This window comes from Lacerta agilis, chromosome 3 (assembly GCF_009819535.1).
Source record: "Lacerta agilis isolate rLacAgi1 chromosome 3, rLacAgi1.pri, whole genome shotgun sequence".
NCBI lineage: Eukaryota > Metazoa > Chordata > Lepidosauria > Squamata > Lacertidae > Lacerta > Lacerta agilis.
Window position 1 is genome coordinate 65,113,683 of NC_046314.1, and position 17,748 is coordinate 65,131,430.

The following is a 17,748-nucleotide window of genomic DNA, read 5'->3' on the forward strand; positions in this document are numbered from 1 at the left end:
AAAATTCACAGAAGATAAGGCTATTAATGACTACTAGCAATGATGGTTATAGGCCACCTTCAGGATCAGAGGCAGAATGCCTCTGTGTTTCAGTTGTTTGCGAACAACAATAGGGAAAAGTCTATTGCTGATTGGACACGTGTGGAGAAACGGAATGTTGGACTAGATAGGCCTTTGGTCTGATTCAGCAGAGCTCTTCTAATCAAATGTGAAACGTGTTACCCACTATAGATTGATGGACAGACCAAGAATGTACCAAAGTTATTTGGTGACTGCAGTGGTTCATTCTGCATTCTGCTATCTTAGGTCTGTAAATAATAAGGTGTCTAACCCCACCACACCCCAGCTAACAATTCTTTTAGAATGAATAAATACTGTCTTATTTTTATTGCAAATACCTGTGATACCTAAACAAGTTACCCAAACAGCTCAGATGTGTTTTGGGGCTTTTTACAGTCCAATGTATATATTCTTTCTTAAATAAATAAAAGATATGCTAAAACTTAAACCAGGAGAAAGAAGATATCACAGAAATATTAATGTTGCTACTTGGTCATTAAGACCAAGATCAAGACCATGGTATGAAAGGAAACCAAATACAGAATACTCCACATGTACGACACCCACAGAGTAAGACATATAATCCAGACCACATTGTTCCCCCAACAGGGAGATCCAGGAGCAAAACATAGCCCCCAGAAGAAAATACAGTGGAACCTTGGATTGTGTGACGGAGGCACGTCGGCAAACCGCAGCGTTCGCATCCTGAAGCGCCACATCTGCGCAGGCGCGATTTGGCGCTTCTGCGCATGCAGCAAAACCCAGAAGTAACCCATTCCGGTACTTCCAGGTTTCCCGCGGTCCGCAACCTGAAAACACATTACCTGAAGTGTCCGTACATGAGCTATGACTGTACAAGCTCTTCTGAGCTACATTGAGCTACAAGCTTGAACGTAATAGTTATTCCAAAGCAGTCTTAATTATTTTAGTGGGTTAATTCTCAAACAAACAGTGGTGGTTTATCAGTGTAAGGCAGGGTTAGGCAACCTAAGGCCCATGGGCCAGATGCAGCCCAATTGCCTTCTCAATCCAGCCCACGGATGGTCCAGGAATCAGCATGTTTTTACATGAGTAGAATGTGTCCTTTTAATTAAAATGCATCTCTGGGTTATTTGTGGGGCCTGCCTGGTGTTTTACATGAGTAGAATGTGTGCTTTTATTTAAAATGCATCTCTGGGTTATTTGTGGGGCATAGAATTCGTTCATTCCCCCCCCCCCAAAAAAAATATAGTCTGGCCCACCACATGGTCTGAGGGACGGTGGACTGGCCACGGCTGAAAAGCTTGCTGACCCCTGGTGTAAGCAGTATGGCCATCATTTTCTCCAATGCATATTTGTAGCTCTTTTTAGAATACACCAGAGATCAAGAAAGTATTTGGTGGTTTGGCTGGGAGGGGGGGGATCCAGCAAAAATATAAAATATGATAGACACTCTGAACTGCTTCTGTATACTTTGTGTATTAAGCATTCCTATCTGTAGAATTATTTAAAAGTTTGCAAAACTGAAACATATTGTCTGACTTAGGAACTGAAAGGCAAGTTTGGAAGGTTTCATTAGCACAAATAACACAATATTAGAGCACTACAGGGTCATTCCAGCTAAATGCTTAACAGGCTCAGCTTTTTTAAAAAATGAAAATACTCTGACAGAGTCTACAAAGACACAGTGCTGAAAATGACACCAAGCAATTGCCTGCCAACAAAACCCATGTCAGAGCAAATGAAATGCCACATACAGAGAGACAGAGAAGGGGAATAGTCATTAACAGTGAGCACCATCCCTAAAGGCATATATTCTTGCTACAACATTCACATAGAAAGACACATCCAGTACAAAGGGGGGGGGGAATAGAGCACCATCAGGAACGACCAGATGGCACTACATACTAATGCAAATGAAATTAACATACACAACTCTCCATTGCTACCCACCATGGTGATCTCAAAAACAAAACAGATCTGCAAGACAAACAAGTACCCTGTTGCTGGCACAAATGAACATTAGCATGACACAACCACAACAGCACATGCTCAATAGGCCAAGAGAAAAAAGCACAGACCTAGCTCAGTCTCTGTTCTTCTCTCCTACAGATGAAAATGACCATCTCCACAATGCAAGAAACAGGAAATTATCACACCTGAAATCCAGAATGTCTTACACAGAAAACATTCTACTATTTCCCACCAAGTTCTGAGAATCCCCAAGACTACTGTTCAGTGTTTATAGAGGGGTATTTTCAGATGCACAGAGAATGGGGAAAAGGCAACAGTTTACAGAAAGCCCGCAACTTACATGGGGGTTACATTCCAGGGAAAGCGCCTAAAGCCAAAATCAGAAACAGTCAAACCTCATTGGGTTCAATGGCAGGTAAGCTTGCCAAAGCCTTTTTTTCCTGTAACTATGTCCCCTTTCCAAAAAAAATAATTGCCACACACTTAAATCTGAGTGTGCACAAGTTAAATACATTTAAGTTGCAGGCTTGCTGTTACTGCATTTAGCAAGAAAATAATTTTCATGCATTAAGCTTCTGACAGTACTTGATTACTTCTGATTGTTTCAACCTGACAATGTAGATCAGTCTTGGGCTACTACATGACCACTACCACTAGGAATCCACCTTGCTTCTGTATCTCTTTAGTACAATAACTACAACCCATCATCTCATACTAAAAGCACAAATGATTGATTGAAAGTCTCCAAACCAACCTTGCAGAGTGAATTTATGAAACATGTTTGACACATTAGCATCCTCGTCTCCTTCCAAGGAGTTGAGAACAGCATACATACAATTTATCAGATGAGGGCCAATAAACTGAGACTGAATCCCAGTTAAAACATGAGGTTTTTGTGGCTGGTTGTTGCAAGATCCAAGAATTAAGTAGGTGCATTGATTAATCTCCCAGATAATCTCCCAATTAATACTCAATTGACTCTGCACTATTGAGAAAATTTCTGCTAATCATTTTAAGTCACCCCCAAATCAGCTTCAATCAAGTTTGATTGGCTTCACTGCTGTTAGTGTTCAGGAGCTTTTCAAAGCAGCACCTGACAACTGGGCTTGTAGCAACTGAGTTGAAAATGACCACATCAATTTATAATCATAGCAGTGCTATAGGTTCATTCATCCTCTGCTAGTGCCAAGCTTAATCTTCAAGTCTGCATTCCTAGTCTGGTATTTGTCACTTCCCTAAACCTTTACTTAGATCCCATGTTGACTGTAACTGGCTACTAATCCATGGGCAAAAGCAGCTTTTCAGATTACAATTCTTTCTCTGGGCATCTGGTGGTCAATCCTCCAAGTGCCAGTTAGCTGTAAATCTTTAAATTCGTGGTACTGTCACTGATCAACACTAATGCCTATATTTTCAGGAATTCCATGCATTCTTTTTGCTTGGGGGAATTTCCTCACATGGCGGGAATCACATTTACAAGGCAGGCTGCATAAAATTGCAACACCATTAGAAAAGAGGTACCATTTGTAAGGCTACAGTTCAAAATAGTCAGTTTGAAGAATTACTCAAAAAGAAGTTGGTGATACAATTACTCAGTCTTTTTGAATTCAAAATATCACAAACAAATCATACTAGCAATCCAATTCTGAAACATATTCTTCAGCAAGAATGTTACTGTAATGTGATGGCTGATCTACTGACCCATCTCTGCTTTTAGCTATGAGACTGTACAAGAAAACTCCTAAGAAGCTCTGATAAAAACCAGACACACTTGTGATTTTCCTGATGAATTCTGTCCTTCTCCAGAGCAGTGGGCAGCCAACTCTAGACAATATTTGCCTCAGGTGGATACAGTTAATGAGCAATTCCCTTTTCAGGATCTTTGGATCTAAATCTATAGTTGTGTTTGATTTAGCAATCATTCAGTCCCATTTCTCAGATTCAGACAGCACATTCAGCTTGCATTTATGTTCTGGTGGCTTTGCCATTTTAAGTTTGAAGCTTTAATTTCTAATTTTTAGTACTAAGAAAGAAGAGACTCACCTCTGCTTGGAACAAAAGCTCGACCTGGAATTGTGAAACACTTGTGACAGTGCACAAGTACTGAGACATAATGAAAGTCTGCTTCGCTGCCTGGCTCCTGTACTAGCTGTCAATCTCTGTGAAAGAAGCAAACACTTTTTGGGAGTAAATTCATTCCCAGCTAATTAAGCATTAACTTCTAAAATTTAACAGGTGATATTCAACTTGCTAAAAACAGAAGAGACTTCTGAGCATTCTCTTAATCAGAAAAACGATCAAAAGCTTCTGAAGATGTCCATTAATATCTAAGAAGGGCATGTGTTTTTACTTATTTATGTAATTTATATACTGCCCTTCACACAAGCCACAGGGTGGTTTATGATAGGCATATAGATTTTTAAATCCGTAATCCTTAAAAACACCAAAGCAAAGGGCCCAAGCTGGGCTGGAAAGGACAACCCCAGCCACAAGGGGCTTGCAGTCCATGCTAATCAATGCCAAGAGCAAACCCTTTTTTTTCAAGAGGGATCAGCATAGCTCAGGAACACACTGGAACCAATCCCAACAGGGCCTTCCACCTAGCATCAAAGTTAGGCCTACTGGACCAATTTTGACCACGGCCCAGATATCCCCATACGATTATGCAAGTAGTGAACATAACTGCACTATGGTCTCTTATACAAACATAAAGGTCCCTTTGTTCGCTAAAGAGTTTCTCATCTAGCAAAGTTATCAGATAATGAAAGATTCCCCCTTCACCCTAAAGCTCCCAGCACCATTATCCACAATGTACTGAAGGGTTTCTCAACTCACCAGATTAGATTTTTGGGAGACAAAAGAGGCAATGGCAAAAATACCTCTCTGTTAGTGGAGGTATCCTGTGGGTCAAAAACCCTTCTGCAAATGGATCTGCATAATTGCATTCAACCTGTTATTCCTGGGACTGGACACTTGGAGCTTATACTGCAGTGTAATGTTATCTGCACGGCATATCTGAGCTCAGTTCAAGATACCCGGTTCTGAAATAATGCCTTCTGATCTGGGTATTTGGATGACCCACTATATACACCTCACGTATTCCATTTAACACCTGAGACTGTAGTTTGGTTATGTCTATCAGAAACAAGCCCTTTCAACAACTCTATGGTAATGCTTTCTACAGGCAAGCTCTCCCCAGTAATTTCAGGCATCAAGACTTTTCAGAAGTCTTTAGGGACTTATTTCTTGGTTGCATTTACAAAAAGAACAGTGTGGGCAGAAGCGAGAAACAAGAATTAAAATCTTCTCTTTCTTTCTCAAGGAAACCTACTTCACAGGCGTATTGTTGAATAATGAACGGAGGAATAATGTACAAAAGGCTGAGCTCTTTGAAGGAAGACTGAATAAAGATGTACTTAAACTTGAAAGTGTGGGGTGAAAAGCTTTTAAAGACTAGAAAACTTCCACCAAACTAGCTCATTCTATCACCATGATCATACCACTGCATTTCTTGTAGCTTTGTTTCTAGCAGACAAACACAAGAAACTCACTGTGCATGCTATTTTCCATCTCCTTTAAGCTACATTTTGTGCAGAAGCACTATAATCTTGCATGTCCACACAAAAGGAAAAAAAAATGATCACATATACAGCTGGTTACAGCTATAAAGCACAGACTCTTTAATTTCCTCCTAGCTGCCAACGTACTGTTTCCATTTCATTTCCAATCTATTTCAGATTACAAGTCTCATCTACTGGCCATATCACTAGCTTAGAAAGCAGTCCCACACTATCAAATATTTCAGCAAATCAAACACAGCATTTTGTGCAGAAACCACGTGGATTGAAAACTGACAAAAGGGATTTGTTTTGTCTCACAACTGCAGCATCTTAAGAGGTTGGTGCTGATGATCCTACATCATGGCAACAACATTAGGAACTGATATTCAACATTCATAAATTGCACTACGTAAGATGCAATATATAAAAGGCCAGCTTAAATACCAAATATGACTGAAACAGTGACTCCAAGGTGCTGGTAGCACCTGATAGCAATGGTGTCATACACACTTCCAAGGGGAGGAAGTGCCACAGATATGGTGCCACTACAGAACTTAGCTCATTCACTACATGTCACTACATTGTGGGCAGCTTTCACTGGTGGTACAAAGAATCTTCACTGCATTTCTTAAGGCTCCAGCAAGATCATATAGGGAGAGGAACTTGCTCAAGTATTTGGATGCAAGTGGTTTAGAACTTTTTAAGTTAACCAACATTTTGAACTGGGGCTGGTAGTGTATAGGCAGCCAGTGCAGATTTCTGTAGAACTGGGGATACGTTCTCCAAGTACGTTGTACCAATAACAATTCTGGTGGCCATACTGAAAGCTTACGCTTCCAATCATGTGAAAGATAGCCTCAAAAGAGTGCATTAAGTAATCTAGTTGAAAGGTTAATGGAGGATGGATTACTGCGGCAAAGTTATTCTGGTCCTGGAGTGGCTGTGCTTGTGAACTAGCTGTAGCTAGAAATAGGCACTCCTTGCCACTAACACCACGTGGGCGTCAAAATACAATGATGGATCAAGAAGTACCCCCAAACAATGTACCAGCTCCTTTGGGAGGAGCAACAACCCTGTCAAGACTAGGCTATCTTATGAATTTCTGGAGAAGAGAACCAATAACAATTTAGGTTAGATGTGCCTTAATTTAGAGCATTTGTACTTGCAGAGTTGCCTTCCTAAAATGGTGAACAAAACTCGCCATCAACCAAATTTTGGCGCCAATGTTGAAGTCAGAAAACAAAGTTAGGAGTGTAATTCCAGTCACAACATTTAGTTACTTTTATAGCTCAGTGCATAAGAGGCATACATTAAGAACCCATGGGATCACCAGAAGAAGGGTTCAAGTCTGTCTGTAGGAATACTGCAGGAGAGTTATTTTGCAAAGGGGGGACCAGAGTCCCAAGGAAAAACAGAACCCACACAGGATACACAAGGGTCCACCACCACATACTCTTTCCAAATGGAATTATTGCCACATACTTCCATAAGAGGTGCACCATATCTGCCATAGGTGTCTTACAAAAGCCAGCACCTATTATGTATGGACTTACATACTAAACAGGCACAGTTGTTGGTCCCAAGTTTCCACTCAACTCTTGCTCTCTCCCCCACAAAAAGAAACCTGATCTCTTGCCATATACAAGCTTCACTCATTTTTTGCCCTGCTTTGGAAGTTTTTTGCAAGTGTTTTAATTATGCTGGCACAAATGATTGTTAATGTAAGCCCCTCCCCAAACACCACAATACACACACACCAGAGCGAGCGAGAGAGAGAGAGCGCACTGTGCTCAAATAGCAGCCTGGGGGACTCATGGGTAGGATCGCTTGTTGGACTCTGATATGCATAGTCTAAGTCAGCTACTTTGACAGATGTCTCTAGTTTTTGTCCAGGACTTGCTTATGAAGCTATTAGTAGTAGTAGTAGTACTAGCTATTTATTTATTTTGTTTATTTTTATTTAGGAAGAAGAAGAAGAAATAATAATGGATTCCCCTTGGAATAGTTGTGGATGAAAAGTGCTAATGGTTCCACTACTGTGTTTTCATCCTAAGAATGAATTCAGTAACTGAAAAGGCAGAATTAAGGAACTTCAAAATAATACCTGTTGCACTTAAAGAATTTGGTTCTCACTTTTATATTAGCATAGCATGCAATATAATTTTTGTTACAAAAAGTTATTTCCTACAAATCTTGAAATGGTTGAAAGAGCAACACACTAAGATGTACAACATATTAAATGTCTCAAAAAGCCAAATACAACTGCGACATTTCTTCATTTACATATAGATCTGTTTCTGGTTTAATAATTTATAAGGAAGTAATAAGCAAACTTACCTCCCCAACTTCCTTCTGAAAGGTCAATGTCATCTGTGTTCTACCATATCTAAAAGGCCCATCTCTCTTTGATATATTCTCAAGCCACTTGATATTAGAGGGGTTGAAACACTAAAAGGTAGATTTCCTATAATATGTATGTCTGGTGGATCTATAAGAAAGTGTGAAAGAAAACATTTTTACATATCTCTATGTGATTAATTGATATTTATGTAAGAATAAAGCACAATTTTACTATGGGTGGGAATTGGCCACAGGATTTGACTCATCTCTGTACCTATGGGAAGCAACCTTCCTTTGCTCTGTGCATTTCCATTAACTGGGACCATTAATTACATCTGTTAAAAATGAACCGTTTCTCCCTGCTTCCCAAATTACTAAAAATAGCAATATATTTCCCCTCTTTTTCATATAAGTAGATGACATTTGCAGACATACAACCCCCTCCAAATGGATTAAGCCTGCCAAATGGTAGGCAGATACATCCAGCACACCCTATGTTTACTATAGAGAATACAAAATACTCATACCACCTTAGTATTTTAGCATGCCTGATGAGACATTAGTGTCATGTCTAGATCAGCCCTATATGTTTGCTGAAAGATTCACGCATCACACTGATGAAGCCTTGTCAAGTATATGTAACCAGCCAAAATAAATTCAAAAGAAAGTTAAAAAGAATCTATTGGAAGGGGCCTGTCACACCTTGCTTTGGTTAAGCCCAGAAATAATCTGAGGGTCCCATACATTTTGTTTGTATGTGTTGTTTTTTAAAAAGTACTCGTTTTAATCAGGTGAATGTTAAAAAATGTGCAACAGACCTCCAAAATCCGTTTTTTCTTCCTGTAATTTGTTCTTATTTGCTGAGTTTCTGCCAAAAGTCAGGGTAGTATGAAGGTTCAATTTATTTTTTAATGAGAATGCGCTGTCCCTTCCTTTGGTAGTTTCCCAAGTTAAAAAGCCACAAATATTCAATCAATTCCTTGCTTTTAAATATCTGCCATATGCCACTAAAACTGCAATCACCACAGCTAAAAATATTTGATAGCAGGTGGAAAGTGAATTATCTGGACCATAGTGGGAGAGGACCTGCATATCAGGAATTTGAGACCAGTTTAGAAAGGCAGTCTGGAATGATAGGTGGAGAAGCCCAAATTAACCACCCACCCACGTGGGGAAGAAGCCTTCTTATCAGTGATCTTCCAGTTCCCTCTCAGCAAGAATTAAACAGCTGGAAAGGAAGCACCAAACTTCTAAACAAGAGTGAACCAAGTGTCGGAAACTGGTAAATACATTGACATTGCATCTATACACTGACAGAAGAAACAAGTGTATAAAATGACTGCTTCACAAGGTATTCCCCAACCGGAAACAATATCCACAATTGCTTTGAGGAAGCATAATGTTGAGACAAGTACAAGTGGTGCCCCGCTAGACGAATGCTCGCTAGACGAAAAACTCGCTAGGCGAACGGCATTCGTCTAGCGGAGCTGCCCTGCAAGACGAAAAAGTCAATGGGGCTGCTTCGCAAGACGAAAAAATTCGTCTTTTTTTTTTCTTTTCGTTTAGCGGAGCGCGGCTGTCATTGCTGCTTCGCTAGACGAAAAAACCGCTAGACGAAAAAATTCGTAGAACGAATTATTTTCGTCTAGCGGGGCACCACTGTATACCAGTCTGCTAGCACTCACAGATAACCGAAAATATACAAACTACTTAGTGTTCCATTCATCCAATAAGCAGCTAGCAATTTTGCTTACAGAATTCATTTTTTAAAATTATTCTGAATCACTGTAGTTCTAGCATACTAACCATCTTCCCAGTTCTTCATAAGGTGTTCTGGAAAAGCTTTGCCTAATTTATTATATGTTAAAATGTCTCCATGAACAATACGAACTTTTCCTGGAGCTGCATCAGACAACATCTGTGATTTTTCAAAGAAAAAAAAAGAAAGAATAAGAGAAGGAAGGGACCGGGGGATAAAGTATAGAAAGAAGAGATAGACACTATGAGGTCCTCTATAACAAATATATCTTAACCCTTATTCCACACACAGAAGAGTGAACCCTCCCAGCTCTCACCACGGGACCTTCCACTCTTCCTCCAACCTCCCACCCGGGACATCCTCTCGACCCTGCCCCTCACGTAGGGGTGTTAATAATAATAATAATAATAATAATAATAATAATTTATACCCCCGCCCATCTGGTTGGGTTTCCCCAGCCACTCTTCCATCCATCACCTTCCTGTGTGTATCTTTATATCAAAGCATGAACATGGGACAGATAAAGGCGTCAATATTTGTGATAGGGTGAGACTCAGATCATATTTACTGGAAAGTGAATGCACTTAAAAAACTGTAACTACCTGCTGAATAAACAGGACTATGGCAAAACAACTGAATATGTTATTTGGCATTAGACTTAATAGGATATCCAACTTTAAAAATAGGATATCCAACTTTTAAAACAACTTAACTTGGAAAATTACTATCAAAAGTTTTGCGAAACATTTGGATACCTGAAGCCCTGGAATAAAACGAGGATCTTTCTCAATTAACAGAACTTCTGCAACACCAGCATTCAAAATAGATCTTGTGATTCCTCCTGCCCAGGGCCTACCTCGCACACATGTGCATCTTTCAGACTGCCGCTTTTCTCACTATCTTATCTGCAAAAAAGGACACACATATTTGTTCATCCTCAATGCAGTGAGCTCATTAAGAGAAGCAGTTAATGAGACCTTTCAGAATTAGAAATCAATGATTGCATCATCAAGTTAATTAAATTGGATATAAACTGGACTAAGACATCTATCACACTACAAAACTGTAAATGTAACTTATTTTTAACTGTATTAGAAGGTCCTCTTTCATACAGTGTGATGAATCAGGTTATAGTTAGGGGCTGTTTAGAGACCCAGGGAGTTTTTAAGGGTTAATGGAATCCCCAGGTAGAGTGACAGACACCCTTGAGAGGCGGGACATTCCGCATTTTAAAAGGAGGGAGCAGCCGTTAGGGTGGTTGATTGGGGGGTTGGAGAGTGGTGACTGAAGAAGGAGGGTGTGTGGAGAAATTAGGTTTAGGTTAGGTTAGGAACATTAAAGATGTGTTTATGTTTATGTTGATGAAACAAAGAATATACACTGTTAACCAACTAAGCTTATGAACCTATACTGAAACCGCTATGCTTTGTACTAAATAAAGAACTCTTGTTTTTGAGCCAAGTCGTCGTTCTTTGGTCCAGCAGGTTACCTAAGCTCTTGAGGAGGGGAGTTCAGGTAAAGGGCAAAACTAATCTGAAAGAAGATAGTTTGTGTCTTAGAATTCCCTCAGGAGGGGCTAGTGGGCAAGAAACCTGGGTTTGCCACAAAGTTGCTAAGAGGGCTTAGTCAATTGGTATAGTGAGGGGATCTAATAAAGAGAGGCCCAAACTATAGGCAAAAGAGAGGTTTAACCCCCAAAGCCCAGAGCAGTGGAAATAACCGGCCACGTCCGCTGGACAGTAAAACCCCTGTTACTAAGAGATTCCCACTTTATTAAATAAAGGGAAAGACAGTAACAGACGGACCTCAAAGGGACAGGTGGGGTGAGAGTTAATTTAACCCAGAACACCTGAGTAAAAACGTAACTTAGTAACAAGGGGAGAGTTTGAGGTGGAGGTTCGTTTTAACTGTATTAGAAGGTCCTCTTTCATACAGAGTAACATTGGCAAGGGCATACACTCTCTAGCCTATACATGTTTACCTGGGAATAAGTTCCACTGAACTGAAACAGACATATTGAGGACTCGGCTATACAGCTGCAAATAAAATGTTTTAAGTGTGTTGTAAAGTGCAAATACAAATGTGATACTAGATGGTGATGGTGAGCTACAGCAAAATTCAATACCTTTTTCCAGTGCTTTTTCTGGGGGGGATGCAGGGGTGCGCATACCCCTAAAACATTTTGTGAATCTAAGTTTGGCCTCATTGAGGGGCAGTATTTCAATATTAGGAAAATGAGCGTACCCGTAAACTTTTTTTTAGAAAAAAGCACTGCATTTTTCAAAACTTTTTTTTAAAAAGCATTTTTATATGTGTGTAGATTCCACCAGAGTATACATATATATGCTTGAATTGTAAAAGTAATAAATTTTATTAGTTTGCAAACATTTTCCTCATTTACGACTTTAGTTTGCAAGCTTTTTTAAAAAAGAAAAACAATTACAGGCAAAAACTGTCTGCAAATGAACAGATATGGCCTTCTAGATTAAAAAAGCTTACCTCTGCTTAAAACTTCGTCAGATTGTACTATGCCGTTTTCTTCTTCCTCCATGCTCTCTCGTTTAGTGATTCGTCTGACATACTTAGTTTCAAGAATCACCTTTCAGTTGTCACTTTATTCCTAAACCTACCCTGGCATGACAATGGTACCAGATTTGTTTGATTAGCAGATCCTACTGACCAGAAAGAACTGGGCCACTGTGTTACTGTTAATGAAATTTAGGCTATTTACTGGCTATTCACACAAAAAAGTTCCCACCTCTCCAACTTCTCTGTTCAAATCTCTAGAACTTGGCAAAAACTAATCTTTCTGGGCCCTCAGCCTGTCTATTCACAAAATGACTGCCAAGAAAGCAACAAAACTGATTAAACTGCATTCAATCTCTCTCACACTAGATCTTCACAAATGCACATATGTTCTCTCCCAGATAGTGACTGGAAGTGCATTCATATGTAACACATGTCATATGTTTAACCAGTCCAATAGTCAAACCTATGCCACATAGTTGTGCTACAGTGCAAAGCTATCAGGGAAGAATGGTCTAGCGAACTAGTTAAACACGTGGCATTTGGTTCACAGGAATTACACTGCCACACATGAACTCTCTCCACATGGTCTACCTCACTGGTTCACTGTGAAATCAAATAAGAGAATCATCACTCTCACTAGTGGTTTCAGTATGGGGCACATTGTGTATGTTTCAGTTTGGGTGGCATACTTGTAAGGGAGGATTGGTGTGGGGCATAGTGTGGTGCTCAATATGGGATTTACAGTTACAGTGCAACGTGGGGCATAATAGGTTGCCTTCATGGCAACCTATTGTCCCATGACAATTTCTCAGGTTTATAAACACATCCATGAGTCCCAAAGGTTGATGAGCCCTCATATATTCATTACACCACACTGTGGTATTTCATAACTAAAGGAAGAAACATTGCACATAACACTCACTAGGTTACACCCTCTGCAAATATTGCATTCCTGGACAAATTTTAGCTTTACTCTTGCTTCCAGTCACGCATAACCCTATTTAGACAGTACTTGTTTTCCATACTTTAATGAGGTAGGAAAACCTTCACAAAACCAACAAAAGGGTTTGCTCCATAACAAACCTAAATAAAGTATATCAGTAGTTGTCATCAATTCAGAAGGAAATATTTTTTTTTCTTAGTAACAAAAAAACAAGGAGCCAAAGTGTTGATTTTCAGCACTTTAAAAAAATTAAAATTTGGCACTCTCACATACCTCATCAAGTCTGTGTATCAGATGATGAATGCCAAGTTTCAATTTATTATCCCAGCTGATGCCATTTTTTAAACTTATGGAATTTAGAGACTTATAATAATTGAATCTTGGTTTTAGTTCTCATGTTAACTATAGAAGTTCTGCTCATATAATTCGGTTAACTATCAATGTTGAGCTATTAAATCTAAAGTTCAATAACCACAACTGCTCTTTTGGTGCAACAAAAAAGCCCTGTGTTGATTGATAACCTGGCTCTGTATAATATAGCTTTACCCATTAATATATATCATCAGTATATGCTATAGAGGTAAATTGATAGCCCTTGATCTATGGTACCATATTGAAGTATTCTAAACTGTAGACATTACATAATTAAGGCCTGGAGTACAGGCAACTCCCCATTTATGTGTGTTCAAGGCATGCACAACCGTGACCACACCCATCGCCACAAACCTGGAAGTGGCACAAAAAGAGCACAAAAACTGCAAAACAATTGGCAAAAATGTAGCAACCCAACGAGCCTTAAAAAGTGCAGTCCCAGGAGCCTTTGATTTGACCTTGGATAGGCTTGTGGAGAGTTGGAGTTTTGAGCGAGCAATTGTGGTGGAATTGGCTATATTGAATATTTTCATGAATCAAGTCATATTTGGGCTTTAATTGTGCACTCACTTACTGGGAGTAAGCCCCATTAAACTGAATGGGTCCTTTTTCTAAGTGTGCATGAACACGAAAGCTCATACCAAGAACAAACTTAGTTGGTGTCTAAGGTGCTACTGGAAGGAATTTCTTATGAAATTTAGAATGCTTACACTGTCAATCCATGTTTGAATAATTTAAACATAGTGTATTCAATTTAAATAAACATACAAATATAATCTATTTAAACATAGCTTTTTAAAAAATGTAGAAAACCACAAAGTAGTGTATGTCTGAAAACAAAGATGACAGACTGCTTACCTGTAAGTCTCAGATCCAGAAGAAAATTCTGGGACAGCTGCTTTTGAGCTTTGAGCTTAAATAGTTTAATAATTTCTCCAATTGTTGGAAGAGGTGGTAGGCGAAACATAGCCGCTTGTCTCAATGCAGCCATTGATTATAAAAGTGTTACTCCTTGCCACTAGCAAAATATTAGGAGGAAAAGATTAAATTAGAACTATATTATATATTTGGCTATCAGTTTAAAAGAGGCCTTGAAATCCTTCACCCACGCACATGCTTTTTCGGTTGGACGAGCAGCATCCAACACATACTTTTCATCAGCAATCAAACGTTCAAAGTACCCAAAACTTTACGTAATATGTTTCTGAAGACTTTCTGACTGAAAATATGGCCTATAGTGGATACAAATATTTATGCGTGGTTTAGAAAGGAGCACACAAGGTAATAACAAATTGTCCTTGCAATCCCTGGTTCAAATATATATTGGGGTGCTTCTAAACTCACTTCGAGAAAATTCAAACCCCAGTTTTTCGCAGCCCTCATATGGCAACTCTAGCTTGCCTTGCAGAATTTGCAAGGGCCGTATATAAAAACACTGGTCTTCCCTGAGTGCAACCTACTCAAGTTAGCAAGCAAGGCGCCACACAGCTCCTCGGCTGCTTCTGTGTGTGAGCTGAGGGGCAGAAGCTTCGGGATGCCAACTGGCTAGAGAAAAGAACCGCTCTTGGAGCCCGCGCTGACAATAGTTTATATATGTTTTTCACAGCATTTGATAATGGATTCAGATGGGGTGGTCGAGAGAAGGGCATACCCCGTCTCCCATCATGGGCTTCTGTGGGGGGGGGGGGGGCTTGGCGGGCTCTAACCAAAAAGGCTCGCGGCAAGTTCACTGAGGAGAGTTGGCGCGAGCGCACAGGAACAGCAGAACAGCCGGCAGAACCAGCCGCCGCGCGCTCAGGTCGCCGGTGCGCACGCGCAACGCGGGGAGGGGGAAGGGGCGGAGGAAAACGCGCGAGAAGCGAAGGCGGGCGCCTACAACTTACAGTTAAGGTTCCATTCCCCTCACAAGACGCCACATTAGGAAAGGGGCGGAATGAAGTACAACGACGAGGAGCACAAATGCCAGGGTGTGGGGGAGGAGGGGGAATGCTCGCTTGTTGCTAATGAGATTGGATATCGTTAATTGCTCTTTTCCTTCAACCTCCCTTAAATAAAAAAAATTACCCTCATGACCCAGGATCCGGATGAGCTCCGTCCGGAAATCCGTATCATTTGCCCTCTTCCCACTGCCGGCTTGGAAAAGACGCTCTACCCCTTCTTCTTGTCTTCTCTCCAGGGAGAACTCCGCTCAACTGCCGATAGCCGCCCGCTCATTGGCTGGTGTTCATTAGAGCCTAAATGGGGCGGGACGCACCTGGCTGCGTATCGCGCCCGAGGAAGGCGTTCACCGCTCAACGCTTTATTGCTTCGCTGCCTTCTACCGCATCTCTGTTATTTCCTGAGTTTTTCGCATGCTCCCTTCCGCCGCCCGACCTTCTCAGCCAGCCCTCAAGAGCGAAGGGCGGGAAGATCTGAGATCCTTCTGTGGCATTTAAGCTCTTCCTCCATCTTCAGTGGATCGTGCAATAGGGAATACCATAGGAGAGTTCGGAGTCATAACAACAGAGTCCAGCGAGAAAAGAGCGTCTCTGGACATGTGCAAAGTGCAGTTCCCTCTCTGCTTATTAACCATGAGAGATAATATTTTAGCATTAGGCGTAGCTAGCATATAGAATGCAATGCAGAATACTAATGAAAAGCTAATATTTATAGCAATCAAGAACTCACTTCTGTCATGCTGATCCTTGGAGAGGGTCAGGTCAGTCACATTTTCCCAAGTCTAACAAAGGTGTGAGGGGATTTCCTAGACTTCACACTGACAACAGAAAGCAGCAAGACATCTCAGTTGTTTTCTCAGCCAAGAGTTCCCAAACACTCGCACATGGACCACCAGTGGTCCACAAGGGTTATTCAGGTGGTCCGCAGTGTGTTTGGAATTTGTGGTTGGAGAAAGAAGATGGCACATCTTTTGCATTAAATAGATTGTTTTTTTAATTCTTGGAAGATCCAGGCTACCTTTCCTGTGAGGTAATGCCCCTCTAACTAAGATAACTGTCATACAGCAAATTGGTGGGGGCCCCTCTCTCAGCTCTGGCTTTTGTCTTTCTAACTACCATGGTTAGAAAGACAAAGGCCAGAGGTGAGAGTTGAGGCTGGATGCCTTATCTCTACTAAGTATAGAAGCTTGTGTATTACGTTAGAAAATGTAGATTTAAAAAAAATATAAAGTGGAAGTATACAAAAAAAACACAACCCCATTATTTTCAATCTTTAGATTTTGTTTCATTCCGAAAAATACTATTTCATTTTACGGTTTATTATTGCTTACTTTTGAATTAGATTATATGGGGGCACCAAAATCAAGTGCTTAGGGCCTCTAAAGGTCTTAATCTGGCCCTGCCCCCTCCCCTTAATCTAATTTTTCCCTTTCTGTAAAAAAATCTGTTAAATAAATAAATAACGGTTGGTGACAACACATTTGCAGTATTAATGTCCTCTCTGTAAGCACCCATAAAAAAACTTGAGAAGTATTTCTACAGCTGTAGTTTTCAGTCTACAAGTGGTGAACACACAACACTTCATTTGTTCCATATTCTTAATTTAATCTGACAATAGTAAAGTGTTTCAGGTTCTCAATACTATGTCTTCGTATTCAGTGGCAATGTCCAATCAATTCAACATTTGTGTCTTACACAGGTCCTGGGCACCACTTAGAATTAAGTGTTGGGCTGCCTCCTTTCTTGCTGGGTCCCTAACACAAGTTATTGAACAGAGGTTGAAATGTCACACTAGCATTCCAGCTGCGGGATATAGTATAGCTAAAAATACACATACCTTCTTCAAACAATTTCTAGGGATGATTGTCAGAGGAGTCCTGCTGGCAAAGGAAGTGATTTTGGGAGGCCGTTTGCACAAATGTTCCACAAAGCAGGGAAGAATGTTCTCTCCGTGGTACTGTAAAACTAATGATGGGTTTCAAGGATTTCCTTAAGATTTTGTCTGTTTCCATTTTCTTACTTGCTGTTCACTGTGAGTATAAATGAATGGCAAGGCACTGTTTTGTGGCAGTGGAATGTTTAATAAAAGTGCATAGAGATTGTCTGGAAGATCAGGCAGTGCATTAGATAAGGGCAGAAATCAAAGATTTACTGAAGTAAGTAACTTCACTCCTTTTCACCCATTCACTTTGTAGAATTGTCCAGTACTAAATGGAGCATCATGCACTTGTTATTTGGATAATCAGTGATAAATTAAATTTTAAAAAAACCAAGTTAGTCCCACCCATTTTTTCT

The 17,748-nt window shown here is 40.2% G+C and overlaps 1 protein-coding gene across 1 annotated transcript in view; it reads right to left on the bottom strand.

The window, feature by feature from the left end:
- The window catches only part of TFB1M (transcription factor B1, mitochondrial), a 30,331-nt gene extending 14,840 nt beyond the window's left edge, over positions 1-15,491 (bottom strand). The window contains 12 exon segments of the mRNA XM_033144050.1: positions 778-779; positions 4,057-4,104; positions 4,107-4,130; positions 4,133-4,172; positions 7,911-8,005; positions 8,008-8,061; positions 9,720-9,831; positions 10,428-10,516; positions 10,519-10,564; positions 12,775-12,788; positions 14,375-14,534; positions 15,400-15,491. Of these exon segments, the coding sequence (XP_032999941.1) occupies positions 778-779; positions 4,057-4,104; positions 4,107-4,130; positions 4,133-4,172; positions 7,911-8,005; positions 8,008-8,061; positions 9,720-9,831; positions 10,428-10,516; positions 10,519-10,564; positions 12,775-12,788; positions 14,375-14,507 (657 nt within the window). The 5' untranslated portion in view covers positions 14,508-14,534; positions 15,400-15,491.
- Positions 15,492-17,748: the final 2,257 nt, after the last annotated feature.